Source organism: Cherax quadricarinatus, chromosome 1 (genome assembly GCF_038502225.1).
Source record: "Cherax quadricarinatus isolate ZL_2023a chromosome 1, ASM3850222v1, whole genome shotgun sequence".
In the NCBI taxonomy this organism is placed as follows: domain Eukaryota; kingdom Metazoa; phylum Arthropoda; class Malacostraca; order Decapoda; family Parastacidae; genus Cherax; species Cherax quadricarinatus.
In genome coordinates this window covers 16,001,540-16,027,078 of record NC_091292.1, presented here as the reverse complement: position 1 = coordinate 16,027,078, position 25,539 = coordinate 16,001,540, and the positions used below count along the sequence as shown (strand labels likewise).

Below are 25,539 nucleotides of genomic sequence, written 5' to 3'. Positions count from 1 at the left end.
AGCAAATTCCAATTTAATAACAGAGTTTATAATAAGCAATGTGGGTATTCCGGCCACAATTACAACCTTTCCTTCCATTTTGAATCCATCATTACACAAAAAATCAAAGTTTTACTCTGTTTTTTGGCTAATAAAGAACGATTGGCCATGATTTAGGCCATTCAGTAATTGAAGCAGACCTAGTAAAAACCCATATAACAGACTGGGGGGTATGGGCTGCTATATCCTTGGGCCTTTTCAGACCACTTCCGATTTCACTAGTAACTCTTCCAGTCTGTCAATTGACACAAAAAGACAGTCGATAAAATCAAGAACACTTCAAAAGTTGCTATTTTAACCCCAGTACAAGATCAGAGGTTATCTATTTTCATTATGCACTGTGTAGGGACAGGATTTTTTTTTTTCATATTGTACAGACCAATTCTTTCATATCTAGCACCAATATTATCGCTCAAAGCATAATTTAGGCCAGTAGCCTCAAAAACGTATGTATATGTGGGAGATTTATGACAGGGTTGAGCAACCTGAGTAAGAACTTTGCAACTCTTTTGGCCTAAAAGGTAGAGGGATTTCCTCTTTTCTTAGAACTTGCTTATGACATCCAATGAATTAGGGATATAGTTTACTAGTTTTGAAAGCATTCACTCAGTTCTTTATGGCAAAACATGATGTGTATTTGGGAATTGCCCAGTTCTTTATTATAACTTTCCAAAGACTGAAAAAAAATAAATCATTATAAGCCAGGCAAGGCTGTACTGTACAGATTTGTAAGTGCACTTTAGAAGAGAGATTAACATATTTTGAGTATTCCACTTCAGACCTTGATGACCTGAAGATAGTTTTGGAATGGTCACCAGAAGGGTCCTGGATTATATTAAATCTTTACTCTCATTTAGTTTGCCTTAGGGCCAGATAATTTTGAAGCACAAATAATATTTTCTGCTTGCAATAGCTTTTGGCATAAGAGAAGATACACTACAGGGGTTAAAGAGAACATCATTTCACATATGAGGCTGTACTTCAAGTGGTGCTCTGAGGCCTAAGTTGAAATTCCTTCTCTAGAACAGATTCAACAGTACCCATCTTCTTACAGACGGTATAAAGATTAGTAGACTGCCCAAGTAGTGCACTAATGGACTACCTTCTATTGTCCAAACAGTGCCTAAATAACTCCAGCAGATGGGACTATTTATTATTTCCCCATCCAGTCTTAATGCTAATTCAAGGTTCTGTCCATTTGGTAAGTAATAAATCCCTGAGACCATCCAAAGTTTGTGCCCATAACATCATAGGGGTGTCATGATTCCTTGGCATTGGCAATATGTGTTCCTTTGGAGATCATATGCAACCAACAATTATGTAGTACAATTTGCTTACAACCTTTGTAATTCTTTTCCTGCAGTCAAAGAAGTAGTATTCATGGGAAACCAGCATAAATGACAACTTTTTAAGTTAATTTAGCTTCATAAAGTTGTTCTTGTAGTGGAATACCAGGCCCATCAAAGGTTGCATTCATTAGTACTGCTTCTAGAAAAGATAAATAGACCATTTGGACAGTTTCCTTATATGTTTTAGATAGTATATTTGTTCAGGAAGCCACATTGATTTTAACATGTATCCACTACATAGCAAAGTTAATCATTGGTCATGCTACAGAAAGGTTCACTCTGAGCCTATAGATGTCTCTCAACGAGACCTGAACCATAAAAACAATAGGTCATAATTTGACCACTAACTGTGCCTGTTAATTTTAGTCATGTGTGATGTGGCCTATACTAGTATAAACAAAAGTGAGCATGACACCAAAATAACCAGCTGGTGTCACCCTTAGTGTAGGCAGTTAATTCTCTAACTCCTTTTAGTAATGGTGGATTCTTCAGATGTGCATGCAGACCATGTTTCTGTTATTGATTACATCAAAGTGTTTGGATATGTTAGATATGAAGCTTAGTATGAATGGGCTGCTGGACATGAATGCAGTGCTCAGGACTCTTCTCTTGAGCAGGGAGATGGGAATATTCACATCCTAGCTGTTTAGATTATTCTCAGCAGTTCCTTAAAAATGCCCACAAGTAAGGAGAATTCTCCTGTACAAGTGCTGTGCTACCATGAAATGCCAGGCCTCTGGTTCCAGTGCCCTCCTCAGTGGTAGGACTCTTAGCTGCTCATCAGAATCATTATACAGAATATTTTACTATATTAAAGAATGAAAAATATCTTGCTGCATATGATGCAATGAACCACAAAGACTGCCACCTCCCTATGCTAGCTGCTACAACTCTGGTGTTGAAAATGCAAGTCTAAGCTTCCTTTTTGGCTTAGAAAACAGGAATTCTTTTGAGCATCGAATTCAGGAGGAGGCCAGACTGAATTAAAAGTCATAGGGAGGGTCTGATATGGATGATTGAAGAGGTAGAACTGATAGGATATATTCTAAGTAATTTTTCCAAACATATACAGGAAGATGTTTTTCATTCTTTGAAACTTAGTACCGTATCATGGTTTGGATGGATCAGAAATTGAGCCTTGTTTAAAGGGTACTCCAGTCCTCCCTTCTCTTTTTTTCCTTATCTTATAGTCCCATTTGTAATGTTTTTCTTACTAATTAATTCATATATTGCTACTGACTAAGATATTAAGAAATAATACTATATCTGTAATCAGTCTCATAAGTTTATATAAATTTTCTTTGTTTTGTTTTAAAAACTGATTTATATTTAAATTATCACTAAAATTTCTGATTGCTTGTGGTACCAGTTCACTTGTCTATTAAAATCCTATGCAATACAAGGCTCAGTTAGAGTTGGTTTGTAATATTCACCAATCAGCATGGGAGGGGATGTTGGTAGGTCCTCTCTGATAGTTCAGTCACTGCCCTTACCTTGTGAGACAGTCATAATTAAATAATTTCATATGGTTTTCAGAGAGAATTACATCTACATTTTCACCTATAATCTTATATTTTATAGAAGAAAACCAGCCAATAAATCCCGTTCATCACAACATTTCAGGTAGTAATGATAGTGTGCTCCCAAAATTATTCCCCTCCCCTCCCCTTACCCCTCTCACTTACCCCAATAAAAATCTAAAAAAGAAAAACTCTGCCCAAAGGTATTACAGAAGAACCTGAATTGTAATATATACACAAGAAAACTACAGTTCCTTATAACTTAAAATATTACAATGATACATAGTTATTTTTTTTTTTTTGTTTTATAAATGAAATCATAAAGTTGGTATTCAGGAGGTCATAGTAGTCATACAGTACCTAGGAAATGGAGGTAATCTTCATTTAGAAAATGTGGAAATTTATCTTTAACTTTTTTAATAATTTTCAGTGTTTATGTTGAAACATTTAGGTGTTTCTTCTTTAGGGCGGATCTGCTTCAACAATTTTATATTGTCAGTTTGCATTACATTAATGAAAGAGCAGTGAAAACAGGCCATGAAAACCATAATACAGGATCTTCTGTAGTATTCTAATTTGTAACTGTTGACACGCCATCATTTTTAATATAAAAACATGTTAATTGTGTTAATCTTTGCATGAGTTTCAGGCAGACTCTTTAAAACCTGTCTGTAAATAGTCAGTGAAAATTTGTGTTTATTTGATTTAATGCTTTAAATCCTATAACTAAATAATAACTTCATTCCAGTGTGGCATAACTCTTAAAAGAACTCATTAATAACCCTTTACCAGGCCTGGGAAAGGGTAATTACCCCTTTACCAAGAGTGGAAAAGAGTAATTACCCCTCTCCAGGCCTGGTAAAGGGTATATAGTTCAGTAGCATTTCTTAATAACTTCATTGTTTTAGCTGTATTTCTGTGGTGGGAGCCCCAGGGAGCCCTACCTGGATTGTCATACTGTACATTATTCACACCAGTACTCACCTCTCTGGACTTCACTAAACCTCACATGCTTCATGCATAGTATGAAACTGTAACCCACCCCCACCCCCCCCCCCACCCCCACACACACAAGGCTCTGAGACCCCTTCACCATTCTCAGTCTGTTGAAAACAGATACAACCTCTCTTCTATGGATATTTCCTTGTAACTGGCATTTAATTTTACCAGATCTCTGGAGACCCTACTGTTATCTTCAAGACTTGTGATTGTCCTTCCTGCTGTAGGATTTCTGTTCAGAATCGTCATTTGCTGTTTGCCCCACTGACTTAATAGCTGTGTAACCAGTCCTACATGCTCTCCATCAGACTGAGTCTGTCTCTTCACTAGCATTGTTCTATACAAGTGCTTATTGTAGAAGGCACTTTCATTTGTTTGATGTTATGTCATTGTGAATGCATCTTGTAGTGCCTTTTGGGGCTGGCTTGATCATTGCCTCCATCAAAAGAGTGTGTTCTTGCTCCTGCCCTGAGGAACTTCTGCCTTTGAATTGAGGCCTGAGAGGTGTAATGGGTTCTCTGGGCACCAGAATTTTTCTTGAGTCCCATCCTGTTAACTCGTTTGTTTTTATCAGTGGCTAAATCTGCTGCTGGCACCTCTACAGTGAAACAAACAGTTGATGAGCTGGCAGCTTGTTTGATGTAGCTTCCTACTAGTCTTGCTGACAGCAGGTTTCCTCATCTTGCACACATTGATTGTAAGTGCTCCCTGCACTTTCTGTGGGGAGCCTTGCATTTCACTACTCTGGGATCCCCATTACCTCCTCTTGTCTTTCTGTTCTTGGGCTAGCAATGGTTTACCTGCACTGAAATAAGTCATTTATCCTATGAGGGGCCAGTTTGTTCTCAACCGGCCCATCGCTGGCATCTGTACTGTGAGTCTGCACTCTCAATAAAGGCATAGATTTAGGGATATGATTGAGGTGCATAAATAGAAAACAGGAATAAATAAAAATATCTAAAAATATCTAACAATATCTAAAAATATCTAAATATCTAAAAATATCTAAAAATATCTAACAGGATTCGCAGTAATGGGTTCAAATTGGAAAAAAATTAGAGTTAGAGAGGATATAGGAAAGTATTGGTTTGGTAATCAAGTTGTGGATAAGGGGAACAAACTTCCAAGTAGTCATTGAAGCTAAAATCTTGAGTACACTTAAAAATAGGTTAGACGGGTACATGACTGGGTGTGAGGTGGACCTGCTTAGTTTTGGCCCATAGGCCTGTAGCAGTGCTCCTTTTTTCTTTTGTTCATATAACTCAGGCTGGGGTTCAGTTATCCTTCCAAGATACAGTACTTTACATCTTTGCCATGCCTACCTTCCCCTCTTATGTTTTTTTCAGTAGCTTTTTGTTTATGTTTCTTTCATGTCAAAGACTTTCTGCAAGATAGTGGGTGGAGCAGGTGTCTGATGTTCTTCCTTGCTTTTAGGAAATCTTCCTTGTACAGCAGTAAGATGCACCCTGTCTCATGCTTGATCTTAGCATCTAAGTATTCACATCAGTTGAAGTGAAGCATGTATGACATTATGTGGTCACATTTTGTTGAGTTTCTCTAGTTTTTGCCTTGACAGTTAAGTTTGTTTAGTTAATCTTATTCTCAGTTAGCCATTATTTTCTGTTTATTATTTCTTTCATTTATTTATTCTTCATTTGTAGTTGTGCTGTATTGAGGTTATGTTTGTGTTGAGTGTGATATGCTTTGGCACTCTTTATTTCTGTTTTGATAGCTTTTTTTTTTTTCAAACCTTTGACATTTTGTTTGTTGTAGATGAAGGAATGCTTATTGTATTTAGTTTTATTGTAGTACTTAGTAACCTTTAATTTGGAAAATTGAGTAGAGATCCATGTGCAGTGTTTCTGAGTATTATAAGAAACATCAAACCAAGTCACAGGTAATCATCTTCCTCAGTTAATAACCAACCTCTGTGTTCACCAGAGCTGCCACCTCTCTTGGCTCTGTTACAGCTGGTTGAAGAACATAGTGCTGACAGGAATGGGGAAACTTGTAACAGAATAAGTCCTTATTGAGGCAAATTTTTACTTCTTGATTTAAAAAAAAAAAGTTATACTTAGAATGAAATGTTGTTCCAGTAAGCGCTTGTATTAATTTTATTTTTGTCTTCCTTTGCTCATTTAAATATGTTTTAATTTTTTTAACACACCACACATTTCTCACCAAGGTAGGCTGACACCCCCCCCCCCCAAAAAAAAAAAAAAAAAAAAAAAGAGGAAATATTTTTGCCATCATTCATTAGGTCTGTCCTGCTTGAGATGCACTGACATCAACAGTTCAAATAACTTATGCCCCCCTGCAAATTCTCACCCTGTGCGACTAATTATTTTTTCTCAAAACATTTAAGTAGAGGGATAAGCTGAAAGTTAAATAAATGTTTGTTCAGGGATCATTCAATCATTTGTGAGATAATACTGGTTTAATACTGGTAACATTTAAATTTAAAAAGATTAAATTACATAATGCTGGTTGTAGTTGGATGTCCCACCCTATCTCGGTGGGAAACAGCCAATGTGTTAAAAAAATAATAATAAATTGGGCTTTTATAATTCTTGAGTGCCTGTTCTTTCAAGAGATTCACTGGTGCTCACACATTAAATGATAAATGGAACTATAAATACCATTATTATCAGTGCCATCATAATTGTAAATACAGTAGAACTCCAGTTTTCGTACGTACCGGATATCAGACATTTCAGATTTAGAACCCTTCTTGGGGCGAAATTTTGTTCCGGATGTCGGACCTCGATCCGGAAATCGTACATATCAGACACGTCTGCCCACCCGGGGACGCCGTCAGTCTGGCTTTGTCACTGGTTGAGTGAGCGTTTGTCTAAAACATTTCGCAATTTTTGTGCTTGTTTATCGATTGACTGCGAAATAAGCCACCATGGGCTGAGAGAGAGGGGAGAATGTGCCTTCTTCAGTGATTCAGTGATTCTACAATATGTACGATACTAAAGCAGCAGGAGTCGATAAATGCTGTAGCGCCAGCCAGCAATGAAGTGTAGCATTAACAGTGTAGCAAGTAAGTTAAGCGATTAAGCAATAGAAAAATGACGGCAAAACTCCTCTAATGTTGTTGGAGGTATATAGGGCCACTGACAACATATGCCACCTTTCGTATCTTCCACCACCCTAAACCAATGCCAGTATCTCCTCCAAGGTAAGTATAAATATTTCTTATTTATAAATTAAAGTGTAAATATTTCTTATTTAGAAATTACGTACATTGTTTCAATGTGAATAGTGGTGGTGGCCTCTGCTGCTGCCACCACCACCATTATATGTATGGCTTATGCTGTCAGTGGCCCTTATAAACCCAACAACAACGCCACCTCTACCATTTCTCACATACGTAATAACATATTTTGTTCACTCTAGAGTATATATCATGTTTCTATGTCATTAATATTGTTTATTATGTCATATTAGATGAATTGTGATAGATAAATAAGCCATAGAGTTGATATTAGTGGGTCGTATTTAAGTATTTTGTCCTGTCTCCAAACAAACTCTCCTCCCAAAATGAGTCTTCAATAAAGGTATGTAATAGTGATTTAAATGTTCATTTATCCATTTCATTAGTGATTTATATTTATTTTTCATTGTTTTCTATATGTAAAACTACTGTTATTCCTCAAAAAATTTATTTTTTGTTAATATTTCTGGGTGTCTGGAATGGGTTATACGTATTTACATTATTTCTTATGGGAAATATTGCTTCAGTTTTTGTATGTTTCGGATTTAGAATGACCTGGAACGGATTGAGTATGAAAACTGGAGTTCCACTGTATTGTCATCATTACCACCTTCACCACCATTTAATCACCTAAATTAACCCAATAGTATTTGATCATCAAAACAGTAGAGAGATTTGGGTGTGCTTCTGGTGTTAGAGATTGGCTGTTATCACTCTTATGGCTTTTACCATAGCTTTCATAGTTTATGAATTTTTTAAAGCGAGCGCAGTCATAATTCCTACGTATGTGCAATTGGGGACAATTAGGCAGCACCCTTTCTCAAGTCTATAACTACACTTCTTCACATCTCAACTACTCACTCTCATTGGGAAGAAGTTGAAATGCCAATGGGTTAAAAGGATCATTCACACCTATGTTGACAGCTGTAAGTTACAGTTTTATTCTTCAGACAATTTTCATGGAGTACCAAGACTATTGAGTTATCTTAAATATGAGATCTTATTCTGTTTGAACAATAAGTTGGAAAAAAATTAACTTTAAAATAGCTTGTATTAAAACCCATATTCATTTCAATACAAAATTAACAGATAGCTCATACACAACAATTCCCAGTACAGTACAGTATGTTAATGGTATGACACAATATAGAGATAGTAGTAAACAAAAATTATTTCTTAAATATATCACCATGTAGCTGCCAATGTTTTTACCCAAAAATTTTGTTGTATGTACTGTATTTTTTAATATTTAGTGTAAATTCAATGCTTTACTGAAGGCATTCAGAAGTAATTTACATATAATTACTCTTCAGTAAATATATGTGGTTTGGTAAATAGTCTGTGCAGATCATTTAGCATTATCAAAAATTATTGTCAAGGAAAGCACTAATATTTTTTTCATCAGTATCAATAAATGCGAATGCTAACTGATGATTTTTTTGGATGTACAGTTAACTCTCAGTATAACGACTAATAGAGAAGGAATGTCCGAGTGTCCATTAAATCAGAATACAGCCTCTCCTTACTTAACGACAGAGTTCCATTCCTAAGACCACGTTGGTAAATTAATTCATCATAAAATGAGGAGCATACTATAATGGTAGTGGGTTTGTGTCATCCATCTTCAATATTGTTTAAATGTCACCTTTGCACCATATATAACATTTCTAGTAGTATATTTTTCAATGTTTATACAGTAGTGTACTGTATATTGTATTAAACAGAATAGAGGAAATCAGCTCTAATATACATTATTTAGGTGTGAATACTGGTCAGAGAGCCCATCGTAAGTCCGAATCGTTGGTAAGAGTACAACGCCAAGTGAGGAGTGGCTGTAATATTAAAAAAGTGCACCAAAATACTTTAATGTATACCTAATATAGTACTGTACACACAATTACAGATAAATTGCAATAAACATTGAAAATAAAGGAGTTAAAAGTACAATTTAACCATTGGAGTTTGCCCATAATTTTAAAGGTTCACTATATCGAGGTCCACTACATGAAGGGTTTGCTGTACAAGGTGCAACTCAGTGGTATATAGTTGTTCTTTGTGTCCCTCTCAAGAATATAATTTCCTACATACAGTGAATATCACCACTAGGTCCCCCCCTCTCATGATGCTATGTATTACAGTCAGTTGTTGCCTATTGTTTTTGCTGAAACTTTCTATGGATAGTCACAGAATCTCATTCTGATCTGAGCTGTAGGTTTGAATTATTTTTAAAATAATTAAAAATTGTCAGCACCATATTCATAGCCCATGTACATTTTGACATGAAACAAATGCACAACTTGTACTGCACAGCACAATTTTCAGTAATGTAGTGGATTAGTATTTACTTATGGCTGATGGATAAAAATTATGGGGTGGATTATGAGACCTGAAAATAGGAGCAACAGCAATGACAATACACCTCAAAATATTTGTGTTTCCACTAAGATTAATGTTCATTCTTCATATTTCTCTTTAAGGCAGGTGGAATAAATGAATTAGAGAATGCAGGGATCATTCACTTCTCAAATAAGCTGTAAAACATTCTTTAAACTATTTGTACCACTTCAAAGCACTTGAAAATCACTGTGATGGAGGAGAGAGGAATATTGTGCAGTACAGTGGACCCCCGCATAACGATTACCTCTGAATGTGACCAATTATGTAAGTGTATTTATGTAAATGCGTTTGTATGTGTATGTTTGGGGGTCTGAAGTGGACTAATCTACTTCACAATATTCCTTATGGGAACAAATTCGGTCAGTACTGGCACCTGAACATACTTCTGGAGTGAAAAAATATCGTTAACCGGGGGTCCACTGTATATCATGATCTGTATATGAAAAAACTGAACTAAGAACAGGTACCTAATCTAGACATTAAAATAACAATGGACTACTTGAATTAAGAGATAGAGAAGAAAATGTAGAATAAACCTAATACAAAGTAGAGGTGTCACAAGCACAGTTAGGAGACACTATGTCAGCATCTTTAGTCCATCACTCTTCAACATTCTATGAGCAGATAAAAGAATAGGGGTGGTACAAATGTAAAAGTTTTCAGGAGATGCTTGATTAGCTGGGTTGTGTTGGCTATGTGGCTCTGCAGGTTGTAGGTAGCAATAGCCTAGCTTATTAGGTGATCACCAAGGAAGTCTGGCCACATGCCAGAGTGTGGCAGTGGAATTACTCCTGAAACCAGTTGCAGGTATGTTCCCATAATTTAATAATTATTTATTCATGTTTATGCAGTGTATTTCATGTGATTTATTTGTATGATGTTATAATAATGTATGGAAATGGGTCAAACAAGGTACTTGGTACTCTGTCACTTGAACTAATTAATAGTTACTCAAGGATTATAAGACTAAATTACCAACCAGTTTTGCTACCAGTGCCAGTAAGCAACCTTGACCATCAAATTTTATTTTGATCTGAGCTCTAGTTTTAAGAACATAAGAAAGGAGGAACACTGCAGGAGGCCTGTTGGCCCATACTAGGCAGGTCCTTTACAATTCATCCCAAACATTTGCCCAACCCAGTTTTCAATGCCACCCAAGAAATAAGCTCTGATGTGAAAGTCCCACTCAAATCCAACCCCTCCCACTCATGTACTTATCCAACCTAAATATGAAACTACCCAAAGTCCCAGCCTCAATAACCCAACTAGGTAGACTGTTCCACTCATCAACTACCCTATTTCCAAACCAATACTTTTCTATGTCCTTTCTAAATCTAAACTTATCTAATTTAAATCCATTACTGCAGGTTCTCTCTTGGAGAGACATCCTCAAGACCTTATTAATATCCCCTTTATTAATACCTATCTTCCACTTATACACTTCGATCAGGTCTCCCCTCATTCTTCGTCTAACAAGTGAATGTAACTTAAGAGTCTTCAATCTTTCTTCATAAGGAAGATTTCTAATGCTATGCATTAATTTAGTCATCCTACGCTGAATGTTTTCTAACGAATTTATGTCCATTCTGTAATATGGAGACCAGAACTGAGCTGCATAATCTAGGTGAGGCCTTACTAATGATGTATAAAGCTGCAGTATGACCTCTGGACTTCTGTTGCTTACACTTCTTGATATAAATCCCAGTAATCTATTTGCCTTATTACGTACGCTTAGGCATTGCTGTCTTGGTTTAAGGTTGCTGCTCACCATAACCCCCAAGTCCTTTTCGCAATCTGTATGGCTAAGTTCTACATCATTTAACTTATAAGTACTAGGGTTATGGGCACTCCCAAACTTCAGAACTTTGCATTTATCTACATTGAACTGCATCTGCCACTTTTCTGACCAAGAATAGAGTTTGTCCAAATCCTCCTGAAGTTCCATAGCATCTACGTTTGAATCAATTATCCTACCTATCTTTGTGTCATCGGCGAATTTGCTCATATCACTAGTAATTCCCTCATCAAGATCATTGATATATACAGTGGACCCCCGGTTAACGATTTTAATCCGTGCAAGAGGGCTCATCGTTATGCGAAATAATCGTTATGCGAATCAATTTTCCCCATAAGAAATAATGGAAATAAAATTAATCCGTGCAAGACGCCCAAAAGTATGAAAAAAATTTTTTTTTACCACATGAAATGTTAATTTTAATACACACAAACTGAAAAAGGCATGCACAATTAAATGACACTTACTTTTATTGAAGATCTGGTGATGATTGATGGGATGGGAGGAGGGGAGAGCAATATCTTCTTACTGTTTAGAAGGGGAATCCCCTTCCATTAGGACTTGAGGTAGTAAGTCCTTTTCTGGGGTTACTTCCCTTCTTCTTTTAATGCCACTAGGGCCAGCTTCAGAGTCACTGGACTTCTTTCGCACAAGATATCTGTCCATAGTGGCCTGTACCTCTCGTTCCTTTATGACTTGCCTAAAGTGTTTCACAACATTGTCAGTGTAATAATCACCAGCACGGCTTGCAATAGCTGTGTGAGGGTGATTTTCATCCATGAAGGTTTGCACTTCAAGCCACTTAGCACAGATTTCCTTAATCTTTGAAGTAGGCAACTTCTTCAATTTCTCTCTCCCCTCCTCCGAAGCAATTTCCTCAGGTGTGGCCTCTTGCTGTTGAAGTTGATCTAGCAGCTCATCAGTGGTTAGTTCTTCATTGTCCTCCTCCACCAACTCTTCCACATCCTCCCCACTAACCTCCAACCCCAAGGACTTTCCCAATGCCACAATGGATTCCTCAACTGGCACAGGATTCTCAGGGTTAGCCTCAAACCCTTCAAAATCCCTTTTGTCTACACATTCTGGCCACAGTTTCTTCCAAGCAGAGTTCAAGGTCCTCTTTGTCACTTCCTCCCAAGCCTTACCTATAAGGTTTACACAATTGAGGATATTAAAGTGATCTCTCCAAAACTCTCTTAGAGTCAGTTGAGTTTCTGAGGTCATTACAAAGCACCTTTCAAACAGAGCTTTTGTGTACAGTTTCTTGAAGTTGGAAATAACCTGCTGGTCCATGGGCTGCAGGAGAGGAGTGGTATTAGGAGGCAAAAACTTCACCTTAATGAAGCTCATGTCCCCATAAAGTCGCTCTGACACGTCTGTAGGATGACCAGGGGCATTGTCTAACACCAGGAGGCACTTAAGTTCTAATTTCTTTTCAGTTAGGTAATTTTTCACATTGGGGGCAAATGCATGGTGTAACCAGTTATAGAAAAATTCCCTAGTGACCCATGCCTTACTGTTTGCCCTCCACAGCACACACAAATTATCCTTGAGGACATTCTTTTGCCTGAACGCTCTGGGAGTTTCAGAGTGATACACTAATAAAGGCTTCACTTTGCAATCACCAGTAGCATTGGCACACATCAACAAAGTAAGCCTGTCTTTCATAGGCTTATGTCCTGGGAGTGCCTTTTCCTCCTGAGTAATGTAGGTCCTGCTTGGCATTTTCTTCCAGAACAGGCCTGTTTCATCACAATTAAACACTTGTTCAGGTTTCAGTCCTTCAGTTTCTATGTACTCCTTGAATTCCTGCACATATTTTTCAGCCGCTTTGTGGTCCGAACTGGCAGCCTCACCATGCCTTATCACACTATGGATGCCACTACGCTTCTTAAATCTCTCAAACCAACCTTTGCTGGCCTTAAATTCACTCACATCATCACTAGTTGCAGGCATTTTTTTAATTAAATCGTCATGCAACTTCCTAGCCTTTTCACATATGATCGCTTGAGAGACGCTATCTCCTGCTATCTGTTTTTCATTTATCCACACCAATAAGAGTCTCTCAACATCTTCCATCAATTGCGATCTTTGTTTCGAAAACACAGTTGAACCTTTGGCAAGAACAGCTTCCTTGATTGTCTTTCTGGTGCCCACAATAGTAGCGATGGTTGATTGGGGTTTCTTGTACAGCTTGACTAGGTCAGCTATACGCACTCCACTTTCATACTTATCAATTATCTCTTTCTTCATCTCTATAGTAATTCTTACCCTTTGAGGTGTAGGGTTGGCACTAGAAGCTTTCTTGGGGCCCATGGTCACTTATTTTCCAGAAACAGCACCGAAAATACTGTAATAATACGAAATATTCCGAGTGTATGCTTGGATGTTACCGCGGAGGCTGGCTGGTAAACAATGGGACGGAGCGGCACATGTGAGGCTGGCTGAGGGCACATTGGACGCGTCTCGGACGAAAATCGGTATGCGGGTTTTTAATCGGTATGCGGGGCAAAAATTTTCCGATAAAAGTAATCGTTATGCGGAAAAATCGCTATGCGATGCCATCGTTATGCGGGGGTCCACTGTATTATAAACAACAACGGGCCCAAGACTGATCCCTGTGGAACACCACTTGTTACAGATCCCCACTCGGATTTAACCCCATTTATGGACACTCTCTGCTTCCTGTCAGTGAGCCATGACTCGATCCATGAGAGCACTTTTCCCCCAATGCCATGAGCTGCCACTTTCTTTAACAGTCTATGGTGTGGAACTCTATCAAAAGCCTTACTAAAATCTAAGTAAATAATATCAAATTCTTTATCGTGGTCAACAGCCTCAAAAGCTTTACTGAAGAAAGTTAATAAATTAGTTAGACAAGACCGGCCTCTTGTGAATCCATGCTGAGTATCATTAATCAAGCTATGCTTTTCGAGATGGCTTCTTATAATCTCAGCTATAATTGACTCTAGTAATTTGCCTACAATTGAGGTCAGGCTTATTGGGCGGTAATTTGATGGTAACGACTTGTCCCCTGTTTTAAAAATAGGAATTACATTAGCCATCTTCCACATATCAGACACTACACCTGTTTGAAGAGATAAATTAAAAATATTAGTTAATGGTTCACAGAGTTCCATTTTGCATTCCTTAAGAACCCTTGAAAAAACCTCATCAGGACCCGGCGACTTATTTTGCTTCAGTCTGTCTATCTTCTTCACAACCATTTCACTAGTGACTGTGATGTTACATAATTTATCTTCTTCTAGCCCACTATAAAAATTAATTACTGGAATATTGTTAGTGTCTTCCTGTGTAAAAACTGAGAGAAAATAATTATTAAAAATCAAGCACATTTCATTCTCTTTGTCAGTAAGGTGCCCATAGTTATTTTTAAGGGGACCTATCTTATCTCTAACTTTTGTTCTATAGACCTGGAAAAAACTTTCTGGGTTAATTTTAGAATCCCTAGCAACTTTAATTTCATAGTCCCTTCTAGCTTTTCTTATCCCCTTTTTAATGTCCCTCTTAATGTCAATATACTGATTCATAAGATGACCCTCACCTCTTTTGATACGCCTATAAATTCCTTTCTTATGCCCTAGTAGATATTTGAGCCTATTATTCATCCATTTTGGGTCATTTCTATTTGATCTAATTTCTTTATATGGGATAAACGTTCTTTGAGCAGCATGTATAGCGTTCAGAAAACTGTCATATTGATAGCTCACTTCGTTACCCCAGTCAACAGATGATAAGTGTTCTCTAAGCCCATCGTAATCTGCTAAGCGAAAATCTGGGACTGTTACTGAGTTATCGCTACTTTCGTACTTCCATTCAATGCTAAATGTAATTGATTTGTGGTCGCTAGCACCCAGTTCCTCTGAAATTTCTAAATTATTAACAAGGGATTCATTGTTTGCCATAACTAAGTCAAGCAGGTTATTTCCCCTTGTAGGTTCTGTCACAAACTGCTTCAAAAAACAATCCTGAACTACTTCTAAGAAGTCGTATGATTCTAAATTCCCAGTCAAGAAATTCCAATCAATATGACTAAAGTTAAAGTCTCCTAGAATTACTACATTATCGTGCTTTGTGGCCCTAACAATTTCCTCCCATAGTAGTCTCCCTTGGTCCCTATCTAAGTTTGGGGGACGGTATATCACTCCTAAAATCAGTTTTTCATGCCCCTCTGAAAATTCTATCCAAACAGACTCTGTATGTGTTACTTCAGACTTAATACCCGTTTTTATGCAACAGTTCAAGCGATCTCGGACATACAATGCCACCCTACCCCCCTTCCCGATACTTCTATCTACTTGGAACAATTTAAAACCCTGAATATGACATTCCGCAGGCATGTCCCGGCTTTTTGAATTAAACCATGTCTCAGTTAAGGCAAATACATCAATGTTACCTGGACTAGCAACTAATCTCAACTCGTCCATCTTATTCCTAGCACTACGGCAATTAGCATAATAAACATTGAAAGACTCTCCTTTCTCTTTACCCTTCCTGCTCATTTCTGTTTTTCTACTAAACCTATTACTGTCCATATCACCCAAAGTCCCTGGCTTTTCAATATCTACCTCGTTCTGCTTATTACTAGTTCCCCTAGAACTCGTAATATTACTACACTGGGACTTCACTGTTTTCCTGCCAAAACCCATACCACTAACTATTCCTAGTTTAAAGTCCTAACTGCTCCCTCCACTGCAGTTGCCAGTGCTACCACCCCAGACCTAGATAAGTGAACCCCATCCCTGGCATACATGTCATTTCTGCCATAGAAAAGGTCCCAGTTGTCAATGAATGTTACCGCATTTTCCTTACAGTATTTGTCCAGCCAGCAATTGACACCAATTGCCCTGGACAACCATTTATTTCCAACTCCTCTCCTTGGCAAAATACCACATATGACAGGGTTCCCACCCTTACTCCTAATTATTTCTATTGCTGACCTATACCTGCTAATCAGGTCTTCACTCCTACGTCTGCCAACATCATTGCCTCCAGCACTGAGACAGATAATAGGATTGCTCCCATTACCTCTCATGATGTCATCCAGACGGCTAACAATATCCTACATCCCAGCCCCAGGAAAGCAAACTCTCTGTCTCCTACTCCTGTCCTTCAAGCAGAACGCCCTATCCATATACCTAACTTGGCTATCCCCAACAGCAACATCTTGGCATGAAACAAACACAGAAATTGTCCAGGCCAATCCCTAATATATACAGTGGACCCCCGCATAACGATGGCATCGCATAGCGATTTTTCCGCATAACGATTACTTTTATCGCAAAATTTTTGCCGCGCATACCGATTAAAAACCCGCATACCGATTTTCGTCCGAGACGCGTCCAATGTGCCCTCAGCCAGCCTCACATGTGCCGCTCCGTCCCATTGTTTACCAGCCAGCCTCCGCGGTAACATCCAAGCATACACTCGGAATATTTCGTATTATTACAGTATTTTCGGTGCTGTTTCTGGAAAATAAGTGACCATGGGCCCCAAGAAAGCTTCTAGTGCCAACCCTGTGGTAAAAAGGGTGAGAATTAGTATGGAAATTAAGAAAGATTTTGAAGGGTTTGGGGCTAACCCTGAGAAGCCTATGCCAGTTGTGGAATCCATTGTGCCTACTTCAAAGATTAAGGAAATGTGTGCAGAGTGGGTTGAACTGCAAACCTTTATAGATGAAAATCACCCTGACACAGCTGTTGCAAGCCGTGCTGGTGACTATTTCAATGACAATGTTATGGCCCATTTTAGGAAAGTCTTGAAGGAACGGGAGGTACAGAGCTCTATGGACAGATTTGTTGTGCGACAGAGGTCCAGTGACTCTCAAGCTGGTCCTAGTGGCATTAAAAGAAGAAGGGAAGTAACCCCAGAAAAGGACTTGCTACCTCAAGTCCTAATGGAAGGGGATTCCCCTTCTAAACAGTAAGAAGATAATGCTCTCCCCTCCTCCCATCCCATCAATCATCACCAGATCTTCAATAAAAGTAAGTGTCATGTAATTGTGCATGCCTTTTTCAGTTTGTGTGTATTAAAATTAACATTTCATGTGGTAAAAAAAAAATTTTTTCATACTTTTGGGCGTCTTGCACGGATTAATTTTATTTCCATTATTTCTTATGGGGAAAATTCATTCGCATAACGATTATTTCGCATAACGATGAGCCCTCTTGCACGGATTAAAATCGTTAACCGGGGGTCCACTGTATATATAACAGTTGAATCTCACATTTTGTGCATACATAGATCGTGCTTTCAGTAAGTGACTAGTGAAAATTTTACACAAGTTCATGTCATACTGGAAAGTGACTGCATATTCATGCTGTAAAGTTTGGAGAAAAATAAGCATTTTGGTTTAATGTTGGATCTTTTTATCATGACGCCCAAGAGGAATAATAATGATAAAGGTGATGCCAAGAAGAAGAAGAATAAGCATGAAAACTTGCCTGTTTTAAAAAACTGAGGTGTTAAAATGCCTGGAATTTTAAACACGTGTGATTTAGACAGAAGAGAGAGACTGCAAAATACTTGAGCACCTCAGTACAACCATCAACTTCTGATAGCTGTGCATCTACATCAACACAAGAACCACACTTTTCCATATAAAGACAAGAAACACAGCCATCTACATCAGCAGATGAACCATAGTCAGCCCACCTCATCCCAGTAGGGCCACTGCAACCCTCTCCACTCATTTCTAGATCAGCAAGCAACAACAATTACAGTGTAAGGTATAAAGAACTTTATTTTTGATGGCTTTACAAAATTAAAAAAAATTTACTTGGTTGTTTTTTTGAGGTGTCATGACTATAACCCTATTTTTCCTGTAGGTCCTTCAGTCCTTATATTGAAATTTCTCATATAGAATCAGTTTTCTGGAATGTAATCTATGCAAAATGTGAGGTTCTACTGTACTGTAATTGAGAGGAGCCGGTGGAGTACCAGGCCTTAAGCTAACAACCTGGAGATTGTATGAATGTCAGTCCATCCCTTTGCCAACTACATCACATAAGGTGTACAAATTCACGAACCACAAATCTGGGAGGGCTTACGCAACCTAGACACAGGATAGAGAATCTTACATTTGTTCATTATGAATTTTGAGCACATGCAGAAAGATACGTACTATATGACTAACAGTAATCAAGGAAAAATTATAAGATATACTGTACATCCATGCCCTATTTTTCCAAAGAGAGAGAAAACATTTTATACTGTAAGTTATTTTTCACATTTAATGATTTTTTTGTCATTGCATATTTTATATGCAGGCAGTTCGCACCCAACAAATTTTGTTTCTGGAAAAATGTTTCCCCTGTAAAGTTTTACGACACATTACGGAGAAAAACAAATGGGGTGATGTAGAGGTTGGCTGCAAACACTGGCTGTACTTATTGTTTTGTTTGTAGTGTTCATTATTTAGGTAAAGAGTTCAAAATTTGCTCAAGTAATGCTGGTTATAGTGTATACTCTGTATATTGAATACAGGAGGGCCCCACTTATATGGCGGGTTAGGTTCCAGGCTACCGCCGTAAAGTGGAACACCCTTTTTTTCCACTTACAAATGCATACAAACACTAGATAACAAGTTTACACTAGTGCAACTAATGTGACATTTATTGTGGCAACGTTTCGCTCTCCAGGAGCTTTATCAAGCCATTACAAACAATACATGGACACAGAGGGTATATAAAGGCTCAGAGTGAGGTGAATACTAGTGAGGTACCATTTCGATGTTCACTAGTGGTGGTAGTAGTAGTAGTAGTAGTAGTAGTAGTGGTAGTGACAAAAGTAATACAATATGGTGAACATCGAAATGGTACCTCACTAGTATTCACCTCACTCTGAGCCTTTATATACCCTCTGTGTCCATGTATTGTTTGTAATGGCTTGATAAAGCTCCTGGAGAGCGAAACGTTGCCACAATAAATGTCACATTAGTTGCACTTGTGTCCTTTTACTTTACATATTGTCGGTAATTCTACCAACTTTATTACAAGTTTACACTAACATATATTATGTTAGCAATAGAACCAGGCATCAAAAAACAATAAAAAAGTACAATACACACATAGTGCACTCATTACTTACCTTAAAATATTTATAGTCTTAATCTAGGGTGAGAAGTAGTGTTTATTGTAAGAAATCAAGTGTGGTAGTCAGCCAGGCTACCATACCAGGCCAACCCACCCACACATACTATTCTATGATATTTAAGCATCCCAGAGCGATAAAATGTATATACAGTTCACTCATTACTTACCTTAAAATATAGGGTGAGATGAGTAGTATTTATTGTAAAAAATCAAGTATGGTAGTCAGCCAGGCTACCATACCAGAGAGAAAGAATGAGTGCATGAGAGAGTTATGTAAACAAACCAGGCGAAGGTAAGTTTTGTAAACAGTGTACACGTCTGGTTTGTGTACAAGTTACATTGTGTACAGGTTGTCTCTACATTGATACGGTAGAATAAATAAAGAAGAAGACTCCCATTCTCATGTAACATCATTTTGAGAAGAAATGATGCTCTGAGTGAAGGCAATGGAAGTAAGTCACTCTGACTTTTTTGGGTTATCCTAGGTTCTCTACACATATGTTGTTATGTATTTATGTTATGTATCTTGTTTATTATATAATTTTGAAAAAAATATCACGGATGGATTAATGAAAATGTGTATATTAACGTAATATACAACATTTAATGATACACCGAGCTCAGACAGCGTAAACAAACAAACTGAACAGGTTGTGGACGATCACTCGGTCAGGCAAAATAGACGGTATTAATACGTGTCCAGTTTTAGTTCATTCATGTACATTTGTAAGAGTTTGTGAAACTTTTACCTTATAATATTTTTATTATTATTATTATTATTAAATCACGAAACAAATACACTTACACTGTGTACAAGTTAGTACAGAATTATAGCTATAAAGTGAAGGCATACGAAAGGAATATTTTTCTACAGTTATCCCTAGTAACAGGTGACGGGCTAGAGAAAACGTAATTCTTCCGACACTTCTACAAACCGTTTGGTAAACATCTCATATATATTTGTATAAATTTTTATACTGTGGGTGCATGTATCATGTTTGTGTGTTACATAATGTGTTTCTTATATAATTTTGAAAAAAATATCATAGATAGATTAAGGGAAATGTCTATATTAATGTAATATGCGACATTAATGCGCCCAAGAGATTATTATTATTACTATTATTATTATTATTATTATTATTATTATTATTATTATTATTGCATCAAGAGTAGAGAGACTCTTAGTGATTTTAATGTGTACCTACATGCCAGCACAGTGTGTAAGTTTATTTAGGTACAGGTGTACACAAGTTTAATTATCAAGTACAATACATATAAAATATACAATAACTTTAAAACACTTGAAATTTTGGAAAGTTTCCAGACATAATAAGGAGATGTGCTCAGGGAGAATGTAAACAAACTCGGTGGGCCGCTGTGACCACATTAGAAAGACAGGTGGGGGGAGCCGTATAGCGAGTTTTGGTCATAATTTGAAATGTCCGTATTAGCGGAACGCCGTAAAGCAAAATGCCATAAAGCGGGGCCCTGCTGTATTTGTTTAACCCTTTCAGGGTTTTCGACGTAACTAGTATGGCTTACGCACCAGGGTTATTGACGTACTAGTACGCCTAAATTCTAGCGCCCTCAAATCTAGCGAGAGAAAGTTGGTAGGCCTACATATGAAAGAATGGGTCTATGTGGTCAGTGTGCACAGTATGAAAAAATCCTGCAGCACACAGTGCGTAATGAGAAAAAAAAAACTTTGACCATGTTTTTGGTTTAAAACAGCGACTTTGCACTGTATTTTCATTTGGTATTTATGGGTGTATTCTAGTTTTCCTGGTCTCATTTTATAGAATGGAAGACATATTACAAAAATTAAGATGATTTTGATTGGTTTCACAAAGAAAAGTACCTTGAAATTGAGCTCAAAGTAGCAGAAATGTTCGATTTTTGCCAAAGTTCAAAAGTAAACAAGCCATGCCACACATCCAGTACACATCAACTGGTGAGTCTAATATTCTTTCACAAGTTCGCTGATATTATTTATGCCATTTCTACACTAATGCAGTAGTCTGCATAACAGTAAATATTCTATTTTTTGTGAGAATAAAAATTCAAAGTGGAAAGCAAAAGAAATGTAAGAGGAGCCTGGGGACGTGACTAATGAACAGAGGAAATGTTATTTTAGTGCCAGGAATGTCTGTTTTGTTTATTCTGAACCCTATTTGGAAATTGGCATCTTTTGAAATTTGTGTGAAATTGGCAAAATTGCTAATTTCTGACCACTGTATTGGATAGTTGAAATCGGTAAATGGGTAGTTTCTTGTGCTCATTCGATAGAAAAAATGGAATTCTAGCGAAATAGTTATGATTTTTGTCGACTAGTACACTGGAATTGGCCGAAAATAGGGCTCAAAGTGGGCGACATTGCCGAAACGTAAACATCGTTGAGACTGCTAACTTCACGAGAGCATAATTCCATAAGTTTTCCATCAAATTTAATACTTTTGGTATCATTATGATTGGGAAAAGATTCTCTATCTTTTCATAAGAAAAAATAATTTTTTTTTTTTTTTTCCCAAAAAATTTTCAACCCTGAGAACAAGTTTAGGAGAGGGCCTCTCGACCCTGGAAGGGCTAAATTTGACTTATTTTGTTGGAATATACCAGCCATCTCCCACCAAAGCAGGGTGGCCTTAATTTTGAAGAAACGCTCTCACTGTCATTCATTCAATCACTGTCTTACCAGAAGTTTGGTACTTCACAGCAGGATGTGAAGCCTGCAAGTAATTGCTAAATCCTTACAAAAGTAAGGTTCCAGGAAGTAGATCAAGTGTTTTAGCCTTTCTATCATTAATAACATAAATTCTGAGAAATGCACTATGATAAATTCAGCTGTAGTTACTTAGGAACAGCTTCCCATAAAATGAATTCAGAATATTTGTGCAGGAACGAGGGAGCAGTTGCTTCGCTTCCTCACTAAAGGTTTCTCTCACTGTGCTGGTTCACTTTGTACTAATTTATCATTATGCAATTTTCTGCAGCCCGGTGGCCTGGTGGCTAAAGCTCCCGCTTCACACACGGAGGGCCCGGGTTCGATTCCCGGCGGGTGGAAACATTTCGACACGTTTCCTTACACCTGTTGTCCTGTTCACCTAGCAGCAAATAGGTACCTGGGTGTTAGTCGACTGGTGTGGGTCGCATCCTGGGGACAAGATTAAGGACCCCAATGGAAATAAGTTAGACAGTCCTCGATGACGCACTGACTTTCTTGGGTTATCCTGGGTGGCTAACCCTCCGGGGTTAAAAATCCGAACGAAATCTTATCTTATTTTGTCAGTAATAATGTTTGATACATATTTACCATATGCAGTCAGTGCAGTTCACAAGGCATAATTTTAAGTGTCCCTGGCTATCATGATTGAGTTCTGTTTAACTGCCAACGGACCTAGAAGTCATTTACTCTTTATTGTGCCCCTTTACAATACAAAATGATATGCAGTAGAATTTAGAGAGTACTTTAGTTATCTAGCTTGCATAAGGGAGTGAGTGGGATGGCAAGTGATGTTGAGCTGTAGATTAGTCCCTTACTCGCAGCCAAATAACTTATCCTCTTGCAATACTTAACATTTCTTTAATGTTAAACTGTATTAGCTTCCATGAAATTTATTCTTTAAAAGTTTCAGGCAGAATGGGGTGGATACCACTCATATTTTCATGTCTCAGAATATCCAGTAATATCCATTTTATTTTGTAAAATCATGGTGTTCAAAGATTGTGTGGAATGTGATTTAACACTATATCTAGAAATAAGAAAGATCCATAAGCTTGGAAGTAGAGTAAATGAGAGGTACAGAACCTCACTTAACCTTCCCATAGTAGCTGAGTGGCTGCATATGTCTGAGCCCAGGTAAAGTTGACAACACAGCATTAGTTGTTTGTTAATTGAAGACAGAGAGGAACACGATAACAAAAAAAAATGAATAAATTTTGTGTGAAAGGTAGAGGAAGAAGAGGAACGATTTGAGGGAAGGAAGTAAAAGTTTTGAGTTTCAAGGGTTTGAGTATCCAGCAAGCTTGAATGAGCTAGTCAGAAAGGAGTGAATAGGGACATGTGGTTTTTTAATGGATGTGCTATTGGTGTGCAAACAGGGTAGCATTTATGAAAGAATTCGGGTAAACTGGGTAGCTGGATTTAAGTCCTCGGAAGGCCAGTGCTTGCACTATGACGGACGAGTGGGGCTATTGTAGTCAGGATAAAGTACATCAGCAGGTACTGGGCACCATGCATAGAACAGGGATAGAGTTAAAAAAAAAAACTTTGATGGTACTGGATACATCAAAGGCACTGGGACCTAATAGGATGTCACCATAGATTCTGTATTAGGGAGCAGAAGCACTAACCAAACCCACTAGCTATGTTCTATGAAAAGTCAGTGAACACTGGACAATTGTCAGATATCTGGAAGACAGCAAACGTAGTATCTATATTTAAGAAAGGTGATAGGCAGAGGGCATTGAACTACAGGCTGATTTTATTGATATGTATACCATGCAAGGTAATGGAGAGTATAGAAGGAAAGTGGTAGAGCACTTGGAAAGAAGTGGTTTCTTAAACAACAACCAGCATGGGGTTCAGAGATAGCAAATTTTGCCTTATCAACCTTTTGGAATTCTATTACAAAGTAATGGAAGTGAAATGGGAGAAAAAGGACTTGGTGGATTGCATTTTCATAAACAGGGCATTTGATATTGCACCCTCATAAGAAACTAGGGCAAAAACTTAAGAAGCAAGCAGGAATAACTGAGAGCATATTCCTGTGGATCAAGGAGTACCTCAGGAAAAGAAAGTAAAGAGTGACTGTCTGGGAAGAGATGTCTAATGGGGAAAATTAACAAACAGTGTTCCACAAGGATTGGTATTAGGACCACTGTTGTTTCTGGTTCATGTGAATGACATATCAGATGGAATTGAGTCGGATATATCTCTGTTCGCTGATATAAAACTAATGAGAATGCAAACAGATGAAGAGGAAAGACTGCAAATGGATCTAGACAGCATGTGGGGTTGGTCAAATAAGTGGTTGCTTGAATTCAGCCCTAGCAAATGCAAGATTATGAAGATTGAGGAAAGGGCCAGAAGACCAGACACAAAGCATAGACTTGGGACAGGGCTGCAGACCTCAGTCAGTGAGTACACACAGTGCCCACCATATCGCCAGAGGGTCAAATCAGTCAAATAACTTATGCTGGCAGTGCTCGCCTGGTAACTCTGAGAGTGGCTTTCAGGAATCTCAACAAAGAGTCATGCCAGGTGTTTTATACAACATATGTCTGGCCCATTTGGAGTACACAGCATAGACATGGAACCCATACCTGAGGAAACTTCTTAAGAAACTGAAGAAAATACAGAAGTGTGCAGTAAGACTAGTTCCAAAGCTAAGGGAGTATGAGCTACACAAAAAATCTAAAGGATTTGAATCTAATACCCTGGAGGAGAGAAGGACCAGGGGAGACACAATTATAACATGCAAAATACTCAGGAATTGATAGGGCAGACAGGGAGAGGCTGTTTAAGAGGTGTGAAGCAGGTACTTTGGGACACACCTGTAAGTTAGATACAGATGAGTCACAGGGATGTCAGGAAGTGTTTTTTCTTCTGAGGGTGGTCGGGAGGTGGGATGACCTTAAAGAAGTGGTGGAGGTAGACTCCTTACGTAGTTTTAAGGATTGGTACAATAGGGCCCATGAGGCTAAAAGGGAGTGAATTTGGCAAGTGGCAAACTGAGAGGCAGGGCCAGGAGCTGAGACTTGACCCCTGTGGCCACATACATATGAGGTGAGTACCTTCCCTGCCATGACTCCTCCATACATAAGGTGGTGGTTCTTCAGGTAAACCTTTTATAATTTTTTGCCATTTTTTCCTGACCGAGTGCATTGTCTAGATATTGTGGTCTACAAATAAATCAATGTCTCATGGTTTTATTTTGTAATATAGTAAAATGTACATGGTACTTTTTTAAACAGTTGGGGAATAAGAGCAATTTTAATCCGTTTTATGTTTCAACACCCTGCCTTGTGTAGAAGCAAGGTACATGGTACTTTTTTTAATATTTTATTTTTTATTAACACACTGGCCGATTCCCACCAAGGCAGG

At 37.9% G+C, this 25,539-nt stretch overlaps 1 protein-coding gene across 11 annotated transcripts in view; it reads left to right on the top strand.

Annotated features, from left to right (window-relative positions):
- Usp16-45 (ubiquitin specific protease 16/45) overlaps positions 1 to 25,539 on the top strand; it is a gene marked incomplete in the record, with an annotated part of 416,997 nt that overhangs the window by 320,014 nt on the left and 71,444 nt on the right. For 9 of the 11 annotated variants that reach the window (XM_070098356.1, XM_070098257.1, XM_070098221.1 and 6 more), the window contains 1 exon segment: positions 2,925 to 3,011. In XM_070098356.1, the coding sequence (XP_069954457.1) occupies positions 2,925 to 3,011 (87 nt within the window). 11 annotated transcript variants of the gene reach the window in all.